This window comes from Eulemur rufifrons, chromosome 1 (assembly GCF_041146395.1).
Source record: "Eulemur rufifrons isolate Redbay chromosome 1, OSU_ERuf_1, whole genome shotgun sequence".
Lineage (NCBI taxonomy): Eukaryota > Metazoa > Chordata > Mammalia > Primates > Lemuridae > Eulemur > Eulemur rufifrons.
The window spans coordinates 34,966,872-34,990,505 of record NC_090983.1 but is presented as its reverse complement, the minus strand read 5'-3'; the positions used below and the strand labels follow the sequence as shown (position 1 = coordinate 34,990,505).

Here is a 23,634-nt window from a genome sequence, read left to right as displayed (position 1 = left end):
GTTAAAAATCCATGACCCTTTGAACTAGTTGTTTTGTTTTTTCATTATAATTTTGACTTACTGAAATAAAAAATAAATGTAGAATAAAGAGGAAAGATGCTTATTAATTACAGGAAAGGCACTAACGATCACTTTCTGTCTGAGCCTTTTAGAGATAGACCATCGCCATCTTTCAAAACAATAAAACCTGACTCTATTGAAAGTTCATTCCTCAAAGAATTTTTTAAAATGTTTTTAAGTCATTCTAATTTAATCTACATGGCTCATCTATATATACTGTACAAAATGCAATAATATAAAGAGTCCTCAATTGTGGTGACAAGTACCATGATTTTTAGCCTTTGATTTTTTTCTAAACCTATGGTCATGTATGATCATTAGAAGTAGTACAACAGATTTAAACAACTTCCATAGTAAAATCAGAAATTTTTGCTATTAAAAGATTTCTACAGGCAAAGTTTTAAATGTAATAACAGAAAAACCAAATCTCCTAATAAGTACTATTGTACCATATACTTCTAGCCAGTAAATTATTCCTTGGCAATGTTATTATGTTAAGATGGGCACTTTAGAAAACTACTTTGGTTTGGAGTCACTGGGGGATATTTCTTTCTCACTTAACTACAAAAAAAGTTTTCATCAAAATTAAGATAATCCAAATTTTGATAAAAAGTTGCATAAATTTACTGACCAGGAAGAAGAATTCTTTCTAAAGATTTTCTTCTACTGATATAATATTCCTATAAGCAGTGAAGATAATCTTTGACTTTAACAAAAGTTGAGACAGTAGGCAGTGAATTCTTATCCTGTAACATCACCATTCAAATGACATAATCATAAACTCCTACCGTTCATTAAAAACTCTCTGAAATATTATAGTATTATCCGTAGTTTTATTTCCTATGCTATAGTAATACAGGTCAATTAAGAGGCAGTATAGCATGCTAAGGGCACAGGCCCAGGCACAAGTTTGTCGGGGTCAAATATTGGCTCAACTACTTTCTTGCCCTATGACTTTGGTCAAGAACTTTATCTTGGCCTCTTTTTCTATCATAAACAAGAGGATAATAATGGTATCAACTTCACAGGACTATAGTAAAGATTAAGGGTGATAATATATCAAGTGAAATCCTTAATATAGTACCTAAAATATAATAAAACATCAATAATATTGCAATTCTACCTCACTAAGTGTTAGCATACCTATTTATTTAAAAACAAGACATTGCTATTTTACTTAAATAAAAGTTTATTTGGGATAGAGTAGTGGAACAGTTAACAAAAGTATAAGAAGTTTAGATACATCTTAAGAGACAGGGAATCATCCTCAAGAATACTAAACTGAAGATCTAGTGCCTAGGGATTATAAAGTACATGTCAACCATGTGTTGCTATGGACAAGATGCTATGAACAGAGAAAACTAACAATAGTTTCAATTATGAGCCTAAGTTGAAAGACACAAAGTGCTGATTTGCAGTTCAGCTGCTTCACACTTGTATAAATCTGTAGCACATTCTAAGGGAATAGCTGCAGGGTTTATTTATTTTATTTATTTAATCTTGAACAACAATAGGGAGGTCAGTTAGTGTTTACGTAACAGTACTCACCTGTAATGAAACGATCTAATGGCATCACAGGAGCAACATGAGGTGTGGCTTGTGTAATAAGAAGATTTATCAGATCTTGTTTAAAGTTTTTCAGTGTGAGCAATGCTCTTGCAACAAGGCCACCCATAGAATGACCAATTATTGTCACACTTTTTGGAGCAAATTCTTGACCCTATTAAAATAAATCACCATGGCATAATTAAAGCTTGGTATCATAAAAATACTAAATATTCCTTTCTGCATATGAGTAAGTTTACAGAAAAAAGAAATTTATATAACCTCCCATCGGAAGGTACAGAAATACATTCTTATACAGTTTAAATAAGTACACTAGTGTATACATAATATTGTGTTCTGCTAAACATTTTTATAGATATACCTTGGTTTTCTGAACCCAAATTGGAATATTGGTCTAACAAATCATGTTTGTACCATTTGTTATGTTGCATATAATCTGAGGAGTAATATTTGATATATACCAGAATATTAGGTTTTACAAGATGTAAGAAATCATTCATTTGAAACTGAAAATACCACAAAAAAGCCAAGACAATTATAGTTGTCTTAGCAATATACTACCTCACTATGTTGGTTATCTTCTACTTCATCTAATTATTTCTCTACTGTGCATATGGGTTTAAAAATAAACCAGCATTGCAGACATTTAGTCACTGACAATTACATATTTCATTTTTTAAATAAGTACTGCTTTTCAAAAAATCTTTTGTCTTCACCAGTATCCTCAGTCCCACTATCAAACTTTTGCTCATCACCCCCAACACTGACCCTTCATATGTGCCTTCTCTGTTACTACGAATAAATTGGACCTTGTGCAGAAAGAGTTAATACAGTAGGCCTACGATGGCAATCCTTAGAATGGACTGCATGCAAATCTGGCTCTTGGCTGGAATATGGGACCTTATATTTGGGGGGGATTCCCACCATTCTCTAAATGGTAAGAATGGCTCACTGTGCCAAAACTGTTAGTGCAAACAATATGCTTTATGCTGAACACCTACTGTCCTTCAGGCTGGAATTCTGGTATGCGCTTGGCAGAGGATGTCTACATGATAAGCCTCTAATAAAAACCTTGAGCACTGAGTCTCTAATGAGCTTCCCTCATAGACAATACTTCATACATGTCACAAATTGTTGGTGAGGGAATTAAGCACATCCTGTGTGAGGACTCATTCTGTGTGACTCCCCTGTGAGAGGACTTCTGGAAGCTTGCACCTAGTTTCCTCCAGATTTCACCCCATGTACCTTTTCCCTTTGCTGATTTTGCTTTCTATCCTTTCACTGCAATAAATCATAACCATGAGTACAACTATATGCTGAATTATGTGAATCCTCCTGGCAAATTATCAAACCTGGGGATCGTCTGGGGGATCCCTGACACAGATCTGATCTTAGCAAAAGCCCACCTCTACAATTGTGCTCTGAAACCTATCCCCTTTGGTCTTCTCAAGTACATCATTCCAGAAATTCTTCCCATTTTCTTCTTATATCATTGTTATTTCCTCTATACTAGGTTATTTTCATTAGTGTATAAATGTACTGTTATGAGAGTCAAAAATAGAAACAATTCTCCTTTGACTCTCATTTCCCCTTTGTGACTGCACTTTCTCTACATCTCTTTAACAGTAAAACTCTTCAAAAATAGTTGTATGTACAGTACTTGCTGTCTCCAATTTCTCAACTTCCATACACCCTTAAATCCATTCCAGTCAGGTTTTCACTTTAACACTCCACCAAAACTGCTCTTGCCAAGTCACCAAGGAATTTAATGATCAATTCTTAATCCTCATCTTATTTGACTTATTAACTGCATTTGACATAGTTGATTACTTCCTTCTTTGAAATATTTCACTTGGTTTCCTTGACAATGAACTCTCCTGGTTCTCCTCCTACCTCACGGGCTGCACCTTTTTAGTCTCTGTTGCTGGTTCCTTCTCATCTCTCTTTATTTCTTAAAATGGGAGTAACTCAGGCTTTAGATCTTTTATAACTATGTTGACACCATTGGTGATCTCGTCCAGTCTTGTGGCTTTAAATACATCTATACACTGTCAACCCCCAAGTAACGATCTCCAGACTGGACCTTTGCTCTTAAACTCTAGTCTTGAATTCCATTTGCACAACAGTTATATGTGGAACATCTAATATGCATCTCAAATTGAGCTTGTCTAAAACTAAACTCTTAATCTCCTACAAATCTAGTCTTCCTACATTCTCCCCCTCCCCCACTAATGCCAATTCAATCTTTCCAATTGTTTAGTCAAAAAATTGTGGTCATTCTTTTTTTTTTTTTTTAAATTTATTTCAGCATATTACGGGGATACAGATGTTTAGGTTATTTACATTGCCTTTGCCCTACCCGAGTCAGAGCTTCAAGCGTGTCCATTCCCCAGACGGTGTGCATCGCACCCATTAGGTGTGTATATACCCATCCCCTACTCCCCGCTCCCATCTGCCCGACACCTGATGAATGTTATTACTAATGTGCACTTAAGTGTTGATCAGTTAATATCAATTTGATGGTGAGTACGTGTGGTGCTTGTTTTTCCATTCTTGTGATACTTCACTTAGTAGAATGGGCTCCAGCTATATCCAGGATAATACAAGAGGTGCTAGATCACCATTGTTTTCTGTGGTTGAGTAGAACTACATGGTATAACATATACTTGTGGTCATTCTTAACTCTTCTTTTCCTCTCACATAGCTCCTTCATATCTGATCTGCCAGCAAATCTTGTTGCCTCAACCTTTAAGATTTACAACGATCTGACCATTTCTCATCACTTTAGCTGTGACCAACTTAATTTAAACCATCATTATGTCTTGCCTGAATTACTGCAATAGCCTCCTAACTGGTCTCTCTGCATCCACCTTTACGTTCCTTCAGTTTATCCTTAAAAGCAGCCAGAATAGATACTGTTAAATAAGAACATGTCACTCCTCTACTCAAAAACATTTATAGTGGTTTTCTATATCATTCCAAATAAAAGGCAAAATTCTTAAAATTGCCCATAAGGCTCTACAATCTGCCACTCCCCAATTTCTCCTTCTACCAACTCACTCTATCTGCTCCACCCATACCAGTTTCCTTGTTTCTCCTCAAACACGGCATGTATGTGCCTGCCCCATTTACTTGTTTCCTCTGCCTGGAGTATTCTCTTCCTATATAGCCAAATGGGTCACTCTGTCATGTACTTGACACATATTAAATTGTCTCTTTCTCAAAAGAGGTCTTCCCTGGGCACCCTTATTTATCATTGTAATCCTCTGCCCTTGACTGCCTAGCTCCCTGTTCTATTTTTCTTCCTGGCATTTATAACCATATATGATTGTATGTATTTTTCTTGTTTATCATGTTTATTATCTGCCTCTCCCCATGAGAACATAACCTCCACGAGGGCTTGGATTTCTGTTTTACTCACTGTTATATTTACTTAAAGACTCATGTGATGAATGAGGTTTTCTCCAACCAGAATTTCCTCTCTCTTTCCCACACCCAAATCTTAACCATTCAACAAGATTTAGTTGTCCTCTAACTTCTATTATACTTGTTTGTAATAGGAATCATACTTTCTAAAAGCCTCAACTTTTGAAATGTTTATTATTTTTATTATAAATGTGTTATGCAGTCATTACAGAAAATCTAAAACAAAAAATAGAGAAAAAAAATTACTTAGTGTACAATATTAAAGACATTTGATTGTTTATTATGAATGACAATTATGGAAATAAATCTCACTCTGTGATCATATCTTATTTATCTTACCCAATACCAGACACATAAAAGATCCTGCACCTAATATGGCTTGTTTCCTCTCATAATACTTAGAATAATCATAATTACTCAGGTTGAGGAAGTCTGTTTCTATTTCTACTTTGCTGAGTTTTGTGTTTTTTATTTTACAATCACGAATGAGTACTCACTGTAGTCAAATGATTTTTTCTTCATCTACTGAAATAATCCTATGATGAATTACATTGATTGATACTTGAATATTGAACCAATTTTGCTCCTTGCGATAAACTCTATTCGGTCATGAAATATTATACCTTCAAAATATTGCTGGATTTGACAGGCTAACTTTTTGTTGAGGATTTTATATCAATGTTTATGAGGGATATCATGTTTCTATTTTCTTTTCAAACAATACTATTGTCTAATTTTGATATCAGAGTTTGCTGTCTTCGTAAAATGAACTGTTAAATGCGCTCTCTTCCTCTGTTTTCTAAAAGTTTATGTAAGATGGTATTATCTTTTCCTTATTTCTATTTTCTTATGTCCTCTGGTTTTGGTATGAGAGTTATGCTGGCCTTGTAAAATGAACCTGTGTTTTTTTTTTTCCTCTATTTTCTGAACGTTTGTGTAAGATGGGTATTATTTCTTCCTTAAATGTTTGCTAGAACTAACCACTGAAGTCATTTGGCCCTAGGTTTTTCTTGGTGGTAAAATTTTTAATTACAAATTCAAAAATTTTTAAATAGATATAGGACCAAACAGATTTTGTTTCTTCTTGTCTCTTTTATAATTTATGTTTCAAGAAATGTGTGTATTTCATCTGAGTTGTCAAATTTATTGGCATAAAGTTATTCACAGTATTCCTTTATCATCCTTTTTATCTATAGGCTCTGTGGTGATGTCCCCTATTTCATTCCAGATATTGTTCATTTGTTTTCTCTCCCTTTTTTTTCTTAACAAGTCTAGCTATAAGTCAACTTTATAGATCTTTTCAAAGAATTAGTTGTTGGTATAAATTATGTTCTCTGTTTGATTTCCATTCTCATCTTTATTGTCTACTTACTCCTACTTACTTTGTTTACTTTGTACTTCTTTATTTCCTTAAATTGGTTTTCTAAACATAGTTCTTTTCTGATATAAGTATTTAAGACTATATTTCTTCTAACCACTAGTTTAATCTTAAAACTTCTGACACTGTGTTTTCATTTTAGTTCAGTTCAGAATATTTTCAAATTTCACTATGATTTTCTTTTTGACCTCTGGGGGTTATCTAGAATTAATTTCCAAATATTTTAGGATTTCCCAGATGTCTTTTTGTTGATTTCTAATTTAATTCTGCTATATTCAAAAAATATATTTTGTATGATTTCAATCCTTTGAAATTTACTGAGACTTGTTTGATGGTCTAGCATACAAATTTCTTAGTAAATGTTCCACGTGCATTTAAAGAAAACACATTCCTGCAGTTGTTGGGTACAATGTTCTATAAATGTCAACAAGGTTAAGCTGGTTCAAATCTTCAATATTGTTAATGATTTTCTATTTATTTTATCAATTACTGAGAGGAGTACAAATCTCCAGCTCCAATTGTGGATTTACCTATTTCTTCCTTTAGTTCTGTTAGTTTTTGCTCCATGCATTTGGAAACTCTGTTATTAGATGCATACTACTCACTCAGGATTATTTTGCTGTCTTTTTTTTTTTTTTTTTTTTTTTTTTGAGACAGAGTCTCACTCTGCTGCCCAGGCTAGAGTGAGTGCCGTGGCGTCAGCCTAGCTCACAGCAACCTCAAAACTCCTGAGCTCAAGCGATCCTCCTGTCTCAGCCTCCCGAGTAGCTGGGACTACAGGCATGCGCCACCATGCCTGGCTAATTTTTTCTATATATATATTTTAGCTGTCCATATAATTTCTTTCTATTTTTAGTAGAGGTGGGGTCTCGCTCTTGCTCAGGCTGGTCTCGAACTCCTGAGCTCAAACGATCCGCCCACCTCGGCCTCCCAGAGTGCTAGGATTACAGGCGTGAGCCACCGCGCCCGGCCTATTTTGCTGTCTTGATGAATTGATCCTATATCATGATGAAATGTCCCTCTTTATTCTTGATAATATCCTTTGTCCTAGAATCTATTTATCTGATATTGATATAGCCAGTGTGTCTTGCCTTTTTAATCTAGTCTGACAAGATGTGCCTTTTAACTGGAGTGTTTAATCTACAATTAATATAATTATTGATACAGTTGGGTTTAACTCCATCATCTTACCATTTGCTTTCTATTTGTCCCATCTGTTTTTCGTTGTTTCCTCTTTTCGAATTGAGCTTTTAAAAACTGTGGTAAGAACATTTAACATGCGATCTACCCTCCCAACAGATTTTTAAGTGTATAATACAGTATTGTTAACTACAGACACAATATTGTATAGCATATCTCTAGAACTTATTCATCGTGCATAACTGAAACTCTATACCCATTGATTAGTAAGTCCCTATTTCCTCCACCCCCTGGCAACCACCATTATACTCTCTGCTTCTGTGAGTTTTTGACTATTTTGGACACCTCATATAATCATGGAATCATGTAGCATTTTCCCTTCTATGACTGGCTTATTTCAACTAGCATAAAGTCCTCAAGGTTCGTCCATGTTGTCACACATTGTAGGAATTCTTTCTTTTTAAAGGCTGAATAGCATTCCATTACATGTGTGTATCACATTTTCTTTATCCATTCATCCATCAATGGACATTCAGGGTGCTTCCACATCTTGGCTATTGGAAATAGTGCTGTAATGAATATAGAAATGCTATTATCTCTTTAAGATCCTGATTTCAATTCTTCTGGATAAATACCCAGAAGTGAGATTGCTAGATCATACGGTAGTGTTTTTTGGGGGTTTTTTTTATTTTTTTTTATTTTTTGAAAAATCTCCATGCTCTTTTCCATAGTAGCTGCACCATTTTGCATTCCAACAGTATACCAGGGCTCCAATTTCTCCATGTCCTTACCAATACCTGTCTTTTGTCTTGTTTTTTTTATATACATAGTAGCCAACCTAACAGGTGTGAGGTGGTATCTCATTGTAGTTTTGATTTGCATTTCCCTCATTAGTGATGTTGAGCATTTTCCTGTTGGCCATTTATATGTCTTCTTTGGAGAAATGTCTATTCAAATCCTTAGCCCTTTTTTAAATCAGGTTATTAGTTTTTTTGCTATTGAGTTGTCTGAGTTCCCTATCTATTTTTGATATTAACCCCTTATTAGATATGGTTTACAAACATTTTCTCCCATTCCATAGATTGCATTTTTACTCTGTTCGTTGTTTTCTTCGCTACACAGAAGTTTTTGGTTTGATATAGTCCCACTCATCTAACTTTGCTTTTGTTGCCTGTGCTTCTAGTGTCATCATTCCAAGACCAATGTCCTGAAGCTTTTCCCCTATTTTCTTCTAGGAGACTTAGTTTTACAGTTTCAGGTTTTATGTTTAAGCCTTTAATCCTTTTGAGTTGATTTGTGTATGAGGTAAGGGTCAAATTTCATTCTTTTGCATGCAGGTATCTGGTTTTCCCAACACAACTGCTGAAGAGACCATCCTTTCTCCATTCTTGACAGCCTTTCAAGTATCAGTTGATCACGTATGTGCACATTTATTTCTGGACTCTTTAATCTGTTCCACTGGTCTATGTCTGTCTTTCTGCCAGTACCATACCTCTTTAATTACTGTAGCTTTATAATGTATTTTTAAATCAGGAAATATTATGTTTCCAGTTTTGTTGTTCTTTCTCAAGACTGTTTTGGCTATTTGGGGTCCTTTGTGGTTCCATATGAGTTTTGGAAATCTTTTTTCTATTTCTGTAAAAAGTGCCATCAGGATTTTCACAGGGATTACACTGAATCTGTAAGTTACTTTGGGTATTATGGACAATTTAACAATATAGAGTCTTCCAATCTATGCACATAGAGTGTCTTTCCATTTGTGTCTAATTTCTTTCATCAATGTTTTCAATATAGAAGTCTGTGACCTCTTAGTTTATTCTGAAGTATTTAATTCTTTTTGATGCTACCGTAAATGGGGATGTTTTTCTAATTTCCTTTTCAGATACTTCATTGTTGATGTACAGAAATGATTTTTGTTATGGTGATTTTGTATCCTGCAATTCACTGAATTAATTTATTAGTTCTAACAGTATTTTTTGTGGCACCATTAGAAGTTTCCAAATACAAGATCGAAGTCATCTGCAAACAGACAATTTTATTTCTTCCTTTCTGAATTGGATGTCTCTTATTTCTTTTTCTCATCTAACTGCTCTGGCTAGGATTTCCAACACTATGTTGATTAGAAGTGGCAAGAGTGGGCATCTTTGCACTGTTTCTGATCTTAGAAGAAAAGCCTTTAGTTTTTTTACCATTGAGTATGATGTTGGATTGAATTTTTTTAATGTTCCATTATGTTTCTTCCATTTGCTCTTTGGCTTTATCTCCTTTTTTGTTACTCTAGAAATTACAATATGTGACCTTAAACTTATTAGTCTACCATAAATTAATATTACACCACTTCACAGAATCTTGTAGCAGAATAATTCTATTTACTCCTATTTCCAATCCTTTTCACCATTATTGTCAAATATTTTCTTCTAAATAAATTATAGACCTCATAATGCTTTTTTTGCTGTAAAGAATTTTTTTTACCTTTTTGTTTCGAACTAATTAAGAAAAGGTACAAAAATAATACAGAGTTCCCATATACACCCCTTAGCCAACTTCCCCCGATGTTCACATTTCACATAACCAAACTCAATTACCAAAATCAGGAAATGAGCATTAGTATAACAGCATTAATTAAACTGCAGACCTTATTAATATTTCACCAGTTCTTCCTCTAATGTACTTTTTCTGGATTCCATCTAGCACCCCACCTTGAATTTAGTCTCCTCTAATCTGTGATAATTTTTCAATCTTTCCTTGTTTTTTATGACCTTCATACTTTTGAAGGTATTGTGTTGTTGTCTCTCAATCTGGGTTTGTCTGAAGTTTTCTCATGATTAGAATGAGGTTATGAACTTTTGGAAATAATACCACAGAAATGATGTTGCATTCTTCTCAGTGTATCATGTCAAGGGGGTTCACAGTATCGATGATTTATTACTGGTAAGATTAACCTTGGTTAAGATGGTATCTGCCAGATTTTTCCACTGTAAAATAATTCCTTTCCTTTGTAGGTGACAAATGTTTTACAAGTAATACTTTGAGACTATGTGAATATCCTCTTTCTCCTCAAATTTTCATCTACTAACTTTAGCATCCATTGGTAGAACTAATCTGTAGCAATTACTATGCTGTTCCCTGATAGTAATTTTGTATTTTTCTATTTCCTTCTACTGCTGACAAAACTACCAGCGGTTTTTTTTTTTACTCTGACAATATGTTTATTTTGCCTTCATTTTTAAAGGACACTTTTGCTGGATATATAAGTTTAGGTTGAGAATCCCCCTCCTCCCACCCCAAGACCTTTAAGATGTTATTCTAAACTGTTTTTGGCTTTCATTATTTCTAATGAGCAATCAGTAGTAATTTTTATTATTTTTCCTGTAAGTAAATGGTTTTTCTCTATTTTTAGGATTTTTCTCTTTACTTTGGTTTTCAGCAATTTGACTATGATTATTGTTGTATTTCTCCTGCTTGACTTTCATTGACCTTCTTGTATCTGTGGGTTTGGTGCCATTAATTATTTGAATATGTTTTCCTCCCTTATTTCTCTTTCCTTTCTTCTGAGATTCTAATTATACATGTATTAGACTGCCCCACGTGTTACTGAAGTACTGTTATTTTCATTCTATCATCTATGCTTCAGTTTGGATAGTGTTTATTATCCTGTCTTCAAACCCAGTGATCTCTTTTTCTGTAGTGTTCAATCTGGTTTAAGCCTATCTAGTGAATTTTTGATTTCTGATATGTATTGTTTCAGCTCTAGATTTTCCATTTCGTTTGTTTATAGTTTCGTGTCTCTGTTGAGATGCCCCATTTGTTCCTTTGTTATGGGCATCTTTTACTTTAAATCCTTAACTTTGTTTGATATTTTTGAGGCTTATATTTAAGCATTGTTAAGGTGGAAACTAAAGTACCTCTTACTTTAGGGCTACAGCATCCTCTTCCTAAATCATGTTCTTTCTGAGGTCTCAAATGAATGTCTACTGGGGTCAGATAGGTCCTTCTACTCTAGCACATCTGTTTCCCAGCACCACATGGCCTCTGAAATTTCAATTCAGCTTACAATTCCCCACCAGCTGTTTTCTCCAGGATTTGTATAGCAGCATGACCAAGGGAGGAATTGGTTCACCCCAGTAAGTAGCTATAGTTTATCCCTGACATTATTTAGAATTGCTGGCACAGAATGGGTTTTAGTCTGTTTTACTGTTCTTTTAAATTTCTCTAAAACATATATTTTCTCTTATTTCTTACACCTGAGGTGGACATACCCTACCACTTCCTCCTTGGTATGCCACTGTCTTATAGCTTCTTGCCCTCTGTATATACAGCATCACATCCAAAGATTGAAAAATCAAACTTTTTAGAGCTCCTTCTCTGCATCATTTTCTTCTTTCTCATACCCTGTCCCACCTAGCCCACTTTAGTAACCCCAAATTCAAATTCTCTGCCTTCTTCAGATGACTCACATTGATGTGCTCTGCTTGATCTCTACCTACTTGTCTCATGGTCTGGAAAATGCTTCCAGGCAGAAATCCAGGGCAGTCATGGAGCTTACTTCTTCCAGGGATCATGGTCCTTTGCTGCTTGGTTGTCCAACATCTCAGAACATGTGCTTCAGATATCTTGACCAGTTTTACAGTTGTTTACATATGCAGGTGGCCTACTCTAGTACCAGTCACTTACTCATGTCTAAAAGCAGAAATCTATACCAATAGTTTTTAGGAAATGAACTGCACTCCTAATTTACATATATAGCTAAAAAAAATTTCCCCTGAATTCACCACAAGAAAGGTTTCTTGAAAATTCAACTTAAACCTCAAAACCACCATTGATTTCAAGATGACAGATTCTAACAACAACAACAAAAAGACCTTTGTGCTATCTTTGCTTCAACTTCCATATAAACAAATATATTATTTAAAATATATTGAAGAAAAGATGCTCATAGGTAGTACCACTATTAATTTGCATGCTTATCTCTTACCTTGTAGAGTTTGAGAATTGTTTTAATGCATTCATGTACAAACTTGGTCTGCTTCTGAAGACTTCCACCATACAGTGCCACCAGTTCTTCATTGAAGTTCACACTAAAGAAGTCAAAGTGGTACTTGAAGTCAATGTCTTCTGCTTTTCTAAGAGCAATAGAGCCAATAGAACGAACTACAGAGGAAAAGAGTGAAGTGCAAATTAAACAAAATTTTTAGAAGTTTCATCCAGTCTTTCTTCAAAGTTTCTTAATAAATAACTTTATCCCACATCATGAATATAAACCATCTATTTCAGGATGAAATCCACTAACAGCAAGAATTTAGAAGAACAAACTAACCTAGCAACTGTATATGCCTTAAACATAGTAAGTGTACCCTAAATATTTTTAAAATTAAATAAATAAAAAGTGAACAGGTCACTCATTCTCTACCGGCTTTCCTTTCAGTAGGGGTGACACTAGCTAAAAGACAAGGGAAGGATTCTTTGAAGAATGAGAAATAAAAATTTTGTGACACTTATTGAGGATTTTAAGAATGAGAAAGTTCCTACAAGAAATGTCTGCTCATCACTTGGTTTAGATACTCATGGTTAATTTGTCTCTTTCTCTTACACATGACATCAGCAAGTTCTGCCTTGCTCTACCTTCCCAAGATATCCCCAGTCGAAGCTTCTCATCATTTCCATGGCTCCCTTCCTAATCCAAACACCATCATCTCTTGCCTGAACTACTCTACAGTTTCCTAACTGGTCTCCATGCTTTCACTTTTTTTCTCATTACTGTTTTGCAAACCCTTTAACAAAATTTATCATGAATTAATTAAATTAAGTGGCATAAAAATTGAGGCATATAGTTTAGCAAACAAAATACCTCTGTTTGCCATTCCATTTTCTAAAAACATATACCATACACACACTATAATTCACATGCTGTATAACTCACTTTGTAAAGTGTACAATTCAATGGTTTTTAGTATATTTACCATATCTGGTACATACTGTACAACCATCTCTGAAATCTAACGTTAGACATTTTTTAATCACCTCAAAAACAAAATCCTATGTCCATTAGCAGTCACTCCCCATGTCCCCACTCCTCCCAACCCATGGCAAGCACTAATCTACTTTCTGTCTCTATGGATTTGCCTTTTCTAGACAACTCATATATAAATGGGATCATATAACATGTGTGTTCTTTTGACTGGCTTTTTTCACTCTTCATAATGTTTTCAAGGTTCATCCATGTTGTAGCATGTATCAGTAATTCATTCCTCTTCATTACTGAATAATGTTCCATTATATGGATATCATATTTTATTCATCCATTTATCAGTTGATGCACATTTAAATTATTTCCACTTGTGGTTATTATGAATAGTGCTGCTATAAACATTTATATACCAGTTTTTGTGTGGGTGTATGTTTATTTTTCTTGGGTAGATACCTAGGAGTGAAATTGTTGGGCCACATGATAGCTCTATGTTTAATATTCTCAAGAACTACCAAACTGTTTTCCAAAGTGGCTGTACCATTTTATATTCCCACCAGCAATGTATGACATTTCCAATTTCTCCACATCTTCACCAATACTTGTTATCTGTCTTTTTTATTATAGCTATCCTAATAGGTATGAAGTGATATCTTTTTCCTGAAATCACTTTTATTTTTTTTTTTATTTTTTTTTTTTGTTGAGACAGAGTCTCACTTTGTTGCCCAGGCTAGAGTGAGTGCCGTGGCGTCAGCTTAGCTCACAGCAACCTCAAACTCCTGGGCTCAAGCGATCCTACTGCCTCAGCCTCCCGAGTAGCTGGGACTACAGGCATGCGCCACTATGCCCGGCTAATTTTTTCTATATAGATTTTTAGGTGTCCATATAATGTCTTTCTATTTTTAGTAGAGACGGGGTCTCGCTCAGGCTGGTCTCGAACTCCTGACCTTGAGCAATCCACCCGCCTCGGCCTCCCAGAGTGCTAGGATTACAGGCGTGAGCCACCGCGCCCGGCCCTGAAATCACTTTTTTTAATTTCAAAGTATTAAGGGGGTACAAAAATATTTTTGGTTACATGGATCGCTTTTGGAATGCTTGAGTCACGGGTGTAAGTGTGCTCATCACCCAAATAGTGTTCATTGTACCCATTAGGTAGGTTTTTGCCGCTTCCCTCCTCCTGGTATCTAATTTTGATTTGTATTTCTCTGATGACTATTGATGTTTAGTACCTTTCCTGCTGCCACTCTTGCCCTTTTATAACATATTTTTTTCATAGCAAAGGCAGAGTGATCATTTTTTAAAAGTAAATCTCACCTACCAGACTGGTTAACATTTTTAAATCTGACAATTCCAATGTTGTCAAGGATGTGGAGCAAAGGCAAGTATAATGTATCGCTTGTGGGAATATAAATTAGCATAACCAGTAAAGATAAAAGGATACACATAAACTGTGACATGGAATTATATTCTGAGATATACATTTTATAAAAACATGGGCTTATGTGCTCCAAGATACATAGAGAAGAAGATTCACTATTTGTAATTGCCAATACATGTAAACAACTCAAATGTCCAAAGACAGAATGGACAGACTATGGTACAGTCATACAACAGAATAATACGGAGTAAGGAAAATGAATCAATCATAGCTCCCGTAACAACCTGGATGAATTTTAAAGACAATGCTAAGTGGAAGAAGCCAAATACAAAATAAAGCATACTGAATGACTATTTATATTACAAAGTTTAAAAACAGCCCCAAAATAAATAGACTGTACAGAGATGCATATTTATGTACTAAAACTATAAAGAAAGTTAAGGAAATTACCACCTAAAAGGATTGTGATTATGCCCAGAAATAAGGGACGGTGTTTTAATCATGAAGGGGCACATAAGGGGGTTCCAGGATGCTGGCAATCTTCTACTTCTTGACCTGGGTTTTGGTTCCATGGGTGTTCACTTTACAGTAACTTTTAACTGAATATCTATATCTATGTATTTCTCTATATGTGTGTAAAATCCAAATATAACAATTAACAAAAAATCAGATTATATCATTTCTTACCCAAAATCCTCCCATCATACTTCAATCAAAATTCATTCAAAGTCTTTTCTACAGCTAATATAATATAATATGATATATGGCTACTTTTTCATTCTCATCTCTTTTCACTTTCTCTAGTCATAGTGACCTTAAAGGCACCAAGCATGTTACTGACTCAGGGCCTTTCCCCAACAGTCACATAAAATCCCTTGCTACATTCAAGCCTCTCCGCAAATGTTCTCTTCACGGTGGCCTCCTGACCCTGTTTATCCTCTATCCTCTTGCTCTGTTTTATTTGTCTTTGAAGCTTTTAACATTACTATTTGTTTGATGGTTGTCTTCCCAATAAGAATGTAAGCTTGATGAGGGAGGGATTTTATCTGTCTTGGTCTGCTTTGGATCCCTAATACCTGGAATATTGCCTGGCTCATGGTATGTACCCCATAAATATTTGCTAGATGAATAAACATGTAATCATACATATTGAAACAATTCTAGTTTAATTATATAACAATTGTAGTCCATTTAATAACTAAGCAGATTTTAGTTGAAAACAAAATTACTTTCAGATTACTTGGCTGTTATGCCAGAAATAACTGCTGTTAATATATCACCAAGCCAACACCAAGTTGGCATCTGTGCATATAATTTCCCTACCCTCATCTTTCTGTGTTCCTCCCAGTACTTCTAAATCTAACTTAAATAACTCCAAAAGAAAGAGTCCGATCTCCTTTCTTGTTCGGCATAACATAAGCCTAATCAATGCTTCAGGTTCTGTTCTCTGTACCCTCCATTTCCAACATAAACTTGTTTCCTCTGCTGATTCCTGAACTCCTACACCATTTATTATCCCACTCCACTCCAACTTATTCTTTTTCTCCTTCTCACTTTTTGCAAAGTGGTCTTCAAATCTTCTTTTCTAAGTACTTCTCACATGTATTCTCTCTCAGAAAAAACGTCACGTATTTGGGTCTCCCAGTAAGCCTAACACAGTACTTAACACAAGAGTTGCATTTCATGCACTTCATTTGATTCACTAAGTATGTATATGATTCAAATTCTTGACAGCTTTCAAAATTTACTTCCAAAACTTACCTTGCTTATAACTTCCAGCATTACCAGGAAGAAAGAGAACTGGAATACCTGTCAAAGGGAGAATTTTGTGTTCCTCAGCATATGATCCTTCTCCATAAAGATATAACTCATATGCTGGATAGCGTTTTGCCAGTTTCTTTGGAAGTTCGATTTTCTACATCAAAAAAATAAAAATGCAGTTTCACTTTAATCAGTTTTACTAATACAATTCGGCCTCATTGTATACAATTCTGAATTATGCATATTTGAAATAGTACAATATAAAAATATTACTGATGTTAAAACCACTTAATACACAAAACAAGTTCTACCTGTAGTTTTATGCATACAGAGAATTAGTCTTGAATTATGTGAATTTTGAACCATGAAGACTTCAGGAAAGCATAAAAAGAAACTACCTGAAATTCTAACAAATACAAATTACTCAAAGTGGGCACCAACAAGGCAGAAAAACACTAGCATATGTCAAGAAGTTACATGTTGACATAATTGGAAATGCATTTAATTTAGGATCAGTATGAGTTATAGTTAGAAATTATAAAGGCTTCCTACCATCCAATTAATTCTTCTTTTGCCATTTTTAACTGTTTTGTAATGTCTCTCCTTTTATGTAGGCCCAACTATATATTCCAGCTGTTACATCTTCAAAAGAAAGTTGGCCGGGCGCGGTGGCTCACGCCTGTAATCCTAGCACTCTGGGAGGCCGAGGTGGGCGGATCGTTTGAGCTCAGGAGTTCGAGACCAGCCTGAGCAAGAGCGAGACCCCACCTCTACTAAAAATAGAAAGAAATTATATGGACAGCTAAAAATATATATAGAAAAAATTAGCCGGGCATGGTGGCACATGCCTGTAGTCCCAGCTACTCGGGAGGCTGAGACAGGAGGATCGCTTGAGTTCAGGAGTTTGAGGTTGCTGTGAGCTAGGCTGACGCCACGGCACTCACTCTAGCCTGGGCAACAGAGTGAGACTCTGTCTCAAAAAAAAAAAAAAAAGAAAAAGAAAGTAAGTTTGTTTTATAATGTAGCTTTCTGACTTCTTAACTTCACATGCTTTGACCTACAATATGCTTAACAAATTAATCTGAAACTTACAGTCATGTTTTGGTCAAGACATGTACACTCTTCTTACCATAAACATTCCAGTGAATTAGCATCTGTTTCAGTTTTCATAGACCAGGTGCATGGTTTGTCAGTATGCCTTAAACTACTCTGCAATTCATATTATTGTATAAGAAATGAGCCAGTAGTTCACATAAATTTTTTCAACATAATATAAATTAGGTCTTAATGTCATCCCCAAAAGGTAGGCATTTCTAAAAGAGGTAGTAAAGCATAAACTCTTCTGCTCCTTCTTTTTTCCCAAAGGGTAAAAACCATATAAAATGAAACCAATTACACTGGAGGGTAATGTTACTTATTTAAGTAGACATCAATAGATTAAGTAGTGCTATACATGTAGTATGTGCTTGATAAAAAATTTCAACTACTGAATGAAATTTAAAAACTGTAAATGTTGTTAATGACTACTGAAAAACTTCATTGTTCTAAAAACAACAGAATTCTGATCATTCATACACTTTCCTGAATATTCCTTTGAGGATATTACCATAAACAATCTGTGCCAGTAACACCATGGAAACATCTGTAGAGACTGCGAACTTATTGCTTAAATACCAGCAACTTCAGTTATTTCCTCAAATACTCAAAATACAGAGATACCAACCTCACTATTTGCTTTATATATGCATATGTATACTTCAATCCAAATTAGTCACAATATTGGTTATGCACAGTATACAATAAAAAACGAAAATGACACAATTGTTTATTTCTTTCAGTACAAATTAAGCAAACAGAAAGTGTAAGAGACCAAAGAAACAGTTTCTTAATTCCTCCCAATTTAGTATACCATTTGACATATTAGTACATGCATATTAGATCATTAGTCTTTTTAGTACAGTCACTAAACAAAGTTTGAACGAGTTAAAAATTAACTCAGAAGAATCGGAAACTATCAAATATATCTAAAAATAAATATTTAATTCTCTGGAGACAGAAAAGCAAGCAAAAAAATACTTGATGTATTTCATAAAATACTATTCTGAAAGCAATTTTTGTAGTGAAAAAGAACATTTTTAAAAATATGAATGTATACAGAGTTTAAAAAAAAAAAAAGTATAGAGATGGAAAAAAGAGGTGGAACAAAACAAAGGTGGGGCAAGAAAGGAGGGAGTGTAGGCAAATGGCAAAACTGCCTTTCCAGACAGAGTTCAAGTTGGAAGTGAGTGGCAGGAAGACATAGGAAAGGTAATTGATCAGACTGACAGAAAAAGTGTAGGCATACAAAAAGGATTTTGATGAGACAACAGAATAGGGTCAAGAGTTTAAAAAGAAAATATTCATAAGCAACAGGACTCCAATATAAATTGATTATTTTATATAGTTTATTTTAAATGAGCAAAGCGCCATTCCATATTAAGATCAATTACTTTTTACGCTTAAGTCTTATCTCCACAATCCTGCCTCTGCTGTCTGCCCTTCCTCAATTCTGCCTTAGAAGAGGCCCTTCTCATCTCTAACCTAAACCCCTTTGAAAAGACAAAAATGCTAACTCTCAAGTGTTAGAAAAATACTGAGTTAAGAAACTAAAATCTTTATGATATATATTATCTAATTATGAATTAAAACTAAACACAAGTTTCATCTCTATAACCAAAAAGAAAAAAAAAGATTTTTATCAAGATAAATGCAGACAGTTTTGAAGCTCTTACAAAGAGCTCTCAGCCCTTTGCTCACCCCACCTATAGGAATAGTCCTAGGAATTCCAGTTTGATTAAAAAAAAAAAAAAAAAAAACCGTAGAAACAACTGAATCTTTAAGACTGGTATCTCTACCTGCTACAATCTACAGTCCATACTGCTGTCAAGAAATACCCTGCAAAAACACACACTGTAGTATGTGTTTCCTCACTGCATGTGTAGATAATAAAGGCTTAAGAGAGAGCTGTCCTTTAAAATCTGGCTCTAGTTATTCTTACCTACTTTCTTTTAACTTACACATACCATGTTTTAAAATTTGTTTTTAATATGTTGAAAAATTCAAGATTCAAAAGGATATACATTGAAAAACAGCTCTCCTACCCCTGGTCCTTTAACCATCCAGTTCTCCTACCCCAGAAGGCAACCAATGTTCTTAGCTTGTGTATGCTTCCAGAAATATTTTACATAACCACAACCAAATATGTGTATAGATTATTTTTTCCTTTTTACATAAATGGTAATACATTATAAATACTTCTCATGCAATGTGTCCTGGTGCCTTCCCACCTTCACATATGCCTGCAATTTTCTTGTTTCTGTACATTATAAACTACACATCCGCCTTGGCCCAATTCACTACATCTTGTCTAAAGCATTTTAACATCCAAGACAAACTCAGATGCTTCCTCTTCTGTGAAGAACCTTGTACATACTCTTATAGTGAAATTACAACACTTAGTACATTATATTGTTACTATACATTGCATTCCTCTTTTCCCCATTGTATTATAAAGACAAATTAAGGACACAAGGTCTGATTTATCTCTAATTCCCTCTCCCCATACCAAGTATCTAGACATATCTTGCACAGAGTAGTTATTCAATAAATGACTTGCTAAATACACATCACACTTAACAAAATATATGATTCATATTTTCAATGTCAATATTTCCTTTCCAAGAGCAACCATTAGGTCACACATACGAAGACAGCCATAGCAAAACAAATTACTGTTATGAGAGAAAACAACTCAGATGTTTCTTCTCAAATTCTACAATTTGCCTAAAACTGTTTGTTGCCAAATAAAAGTTTTGCCTTGGTGTCATAATACGACAAGAAACTTTATAGGATAGAGTATATTTTGCCTGGTAGGCTTGCAATATGTTCGTGAGATGTTCAATTAACTCTGAATAAGTGAATCTACGAAAACCAGGGGCAGAAGATGCATATGGATAATCAAACAATTTTAAATTCAAAGCTTCATTTTTGCAAAGAGTTTCAAATTTCTGTGCCATATTTTTTAAAAAACGGGGAAATAAAACTGAGTATATTTCAACTATCTTTCCATTTTCTCTGCTGGCTGGCTAAAGAACATACAAATGAGCAGTAAAAAAGAAAGGCATCAAGAAAGAGAAGGAAACCCAATGACTAAGACATCCTACATGCTGGATATCAACCTGTGAACAATTAAAGAGCTCACTATGAATATAATTAAAAGTAAGCAATATATAAAATATCTTTAGAACATTTTTATTCAAAAAACCATTTGGTTCTTAACAGAATGACCTCATTTATCCAGAAATCTCACTATATTTAAATTGACTTATTTCTTTAAGCAGGTTTTAATTGTACTTGTAAAATAACATGACCTCACCGGTGTGCAAAATAAAGACTAAGAATCAAATATAAATACTGTCATAAATTAACAGCTTTTTACATAATAAAAATAAAATCTGCTAAAATTGTGGATCAAAAACTTCTGCCACCGTAATTATTACTGTACTAACCAATTATTAACAGAAGTATAAACCACCCAAAAAGCAAATTAAACCAAAATAACTAAATACAGACTACTGAACAACAACAAACCCCCAAATAGCTCTTTTGCATTAGCAACACTAATTTTCTGTCTTTCCAATTTTATGAGGCAGGAAATGCATCTGTGAGGTCCATATGCTTTGTTCTCAACACGAAGGAAAACAATTTCTACTACTGCAGATATTAAAATAGCTTCAATAATTTTGGGCAAACTAAAAATAACTGGGAATTCGTACTGTATTGCTCCAAAATGAGTTTATCTGAACTAAACTCTTCAAAGCAGTACAAAACTAAAGTGATCTACTTCAATCTATTGGGAGTTTCCTAGTTATTAAACCATAAAAAATGAAGATGGATTACAATAGCTCTATTTTCAATTTAAAAAAACTAAACTAAAAGCCCATATATTTAACTATATAGCCTCTGATAAATATAAACCAACATATCCCAGCATATTTGCTTAGACATGAACAGAGACAACAGTAACATGTTAAAATCTTCTCCTTCAATAGCATCAGTAATCAAATATTTCCCCTCCCTTATCCACTGATGCAAAACCAAGGTAAGGATCTCAAATGAAATCTTAATTGACTAGAATCTGGCCCATGGGAAAGGATGCTGTTCAGCAATTTAAACCTTAAGTAGTTTTAAGATCTAAATTATAGCAGCTTAATCAAGTAATATACTCCCTCCATAATGACCTGTATATAGAAGCAATCCCGACTTAACATCCTTCATCCTAAAGAAAAAAAGTCTGCTATGGTGTTAAAAGCATACTAAAAATGTATTTTATCAACATGTATTATAGTACGTATACATTTTTTGGAAGGGAGTTATCATTATAATAGGTATTCCATAATTAAGAGATGCATTTAGAAATGAATCATTTGGAAGAAATTTCTTTGGATAGTTGTGTAATTTGTCACCACCTCTTTTTACAGCTGGTCATGAATGAAATTCTAGATTCTACTATGTCGAACCAACGAAGCAATTGATTGAAAACATTCAAAATGGAATGGAAGAGGTGGGGGTGGAGAGAGAGAAGGGCCAAGTCTCTCTCAAATTCCAAACACAGTGAGCAAACAAAAACAGCACCATGAAATAGATTTTAAAAGCAACTGGTAAAAAGCTCCGCTGCTAGGCGATATGCATAAACACAGGTATGCACACACACGCACGCCCCATAACCTACAAAACAGGAGGATCCGCAAAATCTTTGCAGGAGGGGAGCTAAATACTTTCCAATTTAATTACTCAGCAGGCTACCCTTTCGTCCAGAGGTAAAAACCCTGGCGTCGCTGAACAGCCTTTGGAACTATCTAGCCGATACACACTCAACAGACGCTCAGTTCCTTTCCAGAAATGCGAAATCTGACTAGCAAATCACTGCGCACGAGGGAAAGAATTTAGGCGCGTGGGAAGCAAAGGAGGGTCCAGGGGCACCTGTTAAAGCAGGAACGCCAGAAGGATGGGGTATGGTTTTAGGGGAAGGGTTGAGGCTGCCCCTCGGGATGAGGGGGCTGGGGCCGTCCAGGCAGAAGAGCCTGTGTTCGGGATTTGGGGCCGGGCAGGATGCTCGGGAAACCATCTCTCACCCCACCGTGAAGAGAGGACACAAAGGGCAGGTGGGGGGATAGAGTCGGGGGCTGCAGAGTCTCCGAGGGCGGAGAAAACACATGCGAGAATGAGATGGGGGCCGGAGAGGCGCGGAGAGCCAAGGCACCGCGAACCCACAGAAGAACCAGGCACCAGGGGCCAGAGTCTCGGAGCGCCCAGTGGAGGAGAGGCTGGAATCTTACCTGATACTCCGGGTACTCAAACATGTAGCTCATACTGCACTTGTTCTCCTCAAAGCCGAAAAAGACATCCCATAGTCCCAGGGTGGCCATAAAGACCATGAGGACATAAAAGGCAAGGTTCCCAAGGTTGACTGAGTGAAGAAACATGGTGCCACCGCCGCCTCTGCAGCCGCCTCCGCCGCGGGGCCCCAAGCCCAGACTGAGGGAGCCGGAGAGCGTCTGGCCGCCCGCACGGGAGCCGAGCCCGAGCAGCGCGCGCGCCTGCGTGGACGCCCGGCCTGCCCGCGCGCCCGCCGCGCAGTGCGCCTGCGCGCAGCTGACCGGGGGCCCTCCCGCTTGGCTTCTCCCGGAGTGGAAGGAAGAGGCGGCGTTTGCAGCGGGAGCGCGAATCTGAGGGGGAAAGGGAAAGAGGGAGAAAGCAGGGTGGGCTGGGCTGGAGGGTGAGGGAGGAAAAAGGGGAGGAGGCGAAGAGAGGGAAAAGAGGGAGGGAAGGGCGAGGAGTGGCAGTCGGGAGGGAAAGAAGGGGAGAGGGAGTAGGAATCGAGAGGGGGATGGGTGGAGCGCGGGAGCACTGGAGTCGAGC

At 35.8% G+C, this 23,634-nt stretch overlaps 1 protein-coding gene across 1 annotated transcript in view; it reads right to left on the bottom strand.

Annotated features, from left to right (window-relative positions):
• PGAP1 (post-GPI attachment to proteins inositol deacylase 1) overlaps nucleotides 1-23,198 on the bottom strand; it is a 71,103-nt gene extending 47,905 nt beyond the window's left edge. The window contains exons 1-4 of the mRNA XM_069468995.1: nucleotides 23,052-23,198; nucleotides 16,675-16,828; nucleotides 12,546-12,721; nucleotides 1,609-1,780 (exon numbers count right to left, since the gene is read on the bottom strand). Of these exons, the coding sequence (XP_069325096.1) occupies nucleotides 1,609-1,780; nucleotides 12,546-12,721; nucleotides 16,675-16,828; nucleotides 23,052-23,198 (649 nt within the window). The remainder of the gene's footprint in view (nucleotides 1-1,608; nucleotides 1,781-12,545; nucleotides 12,722-16,674; nucleotides 16,829-23,051) is intronic.
• Nucleotides 23,199-23,634: the final 436 nt, after the last annotated feature.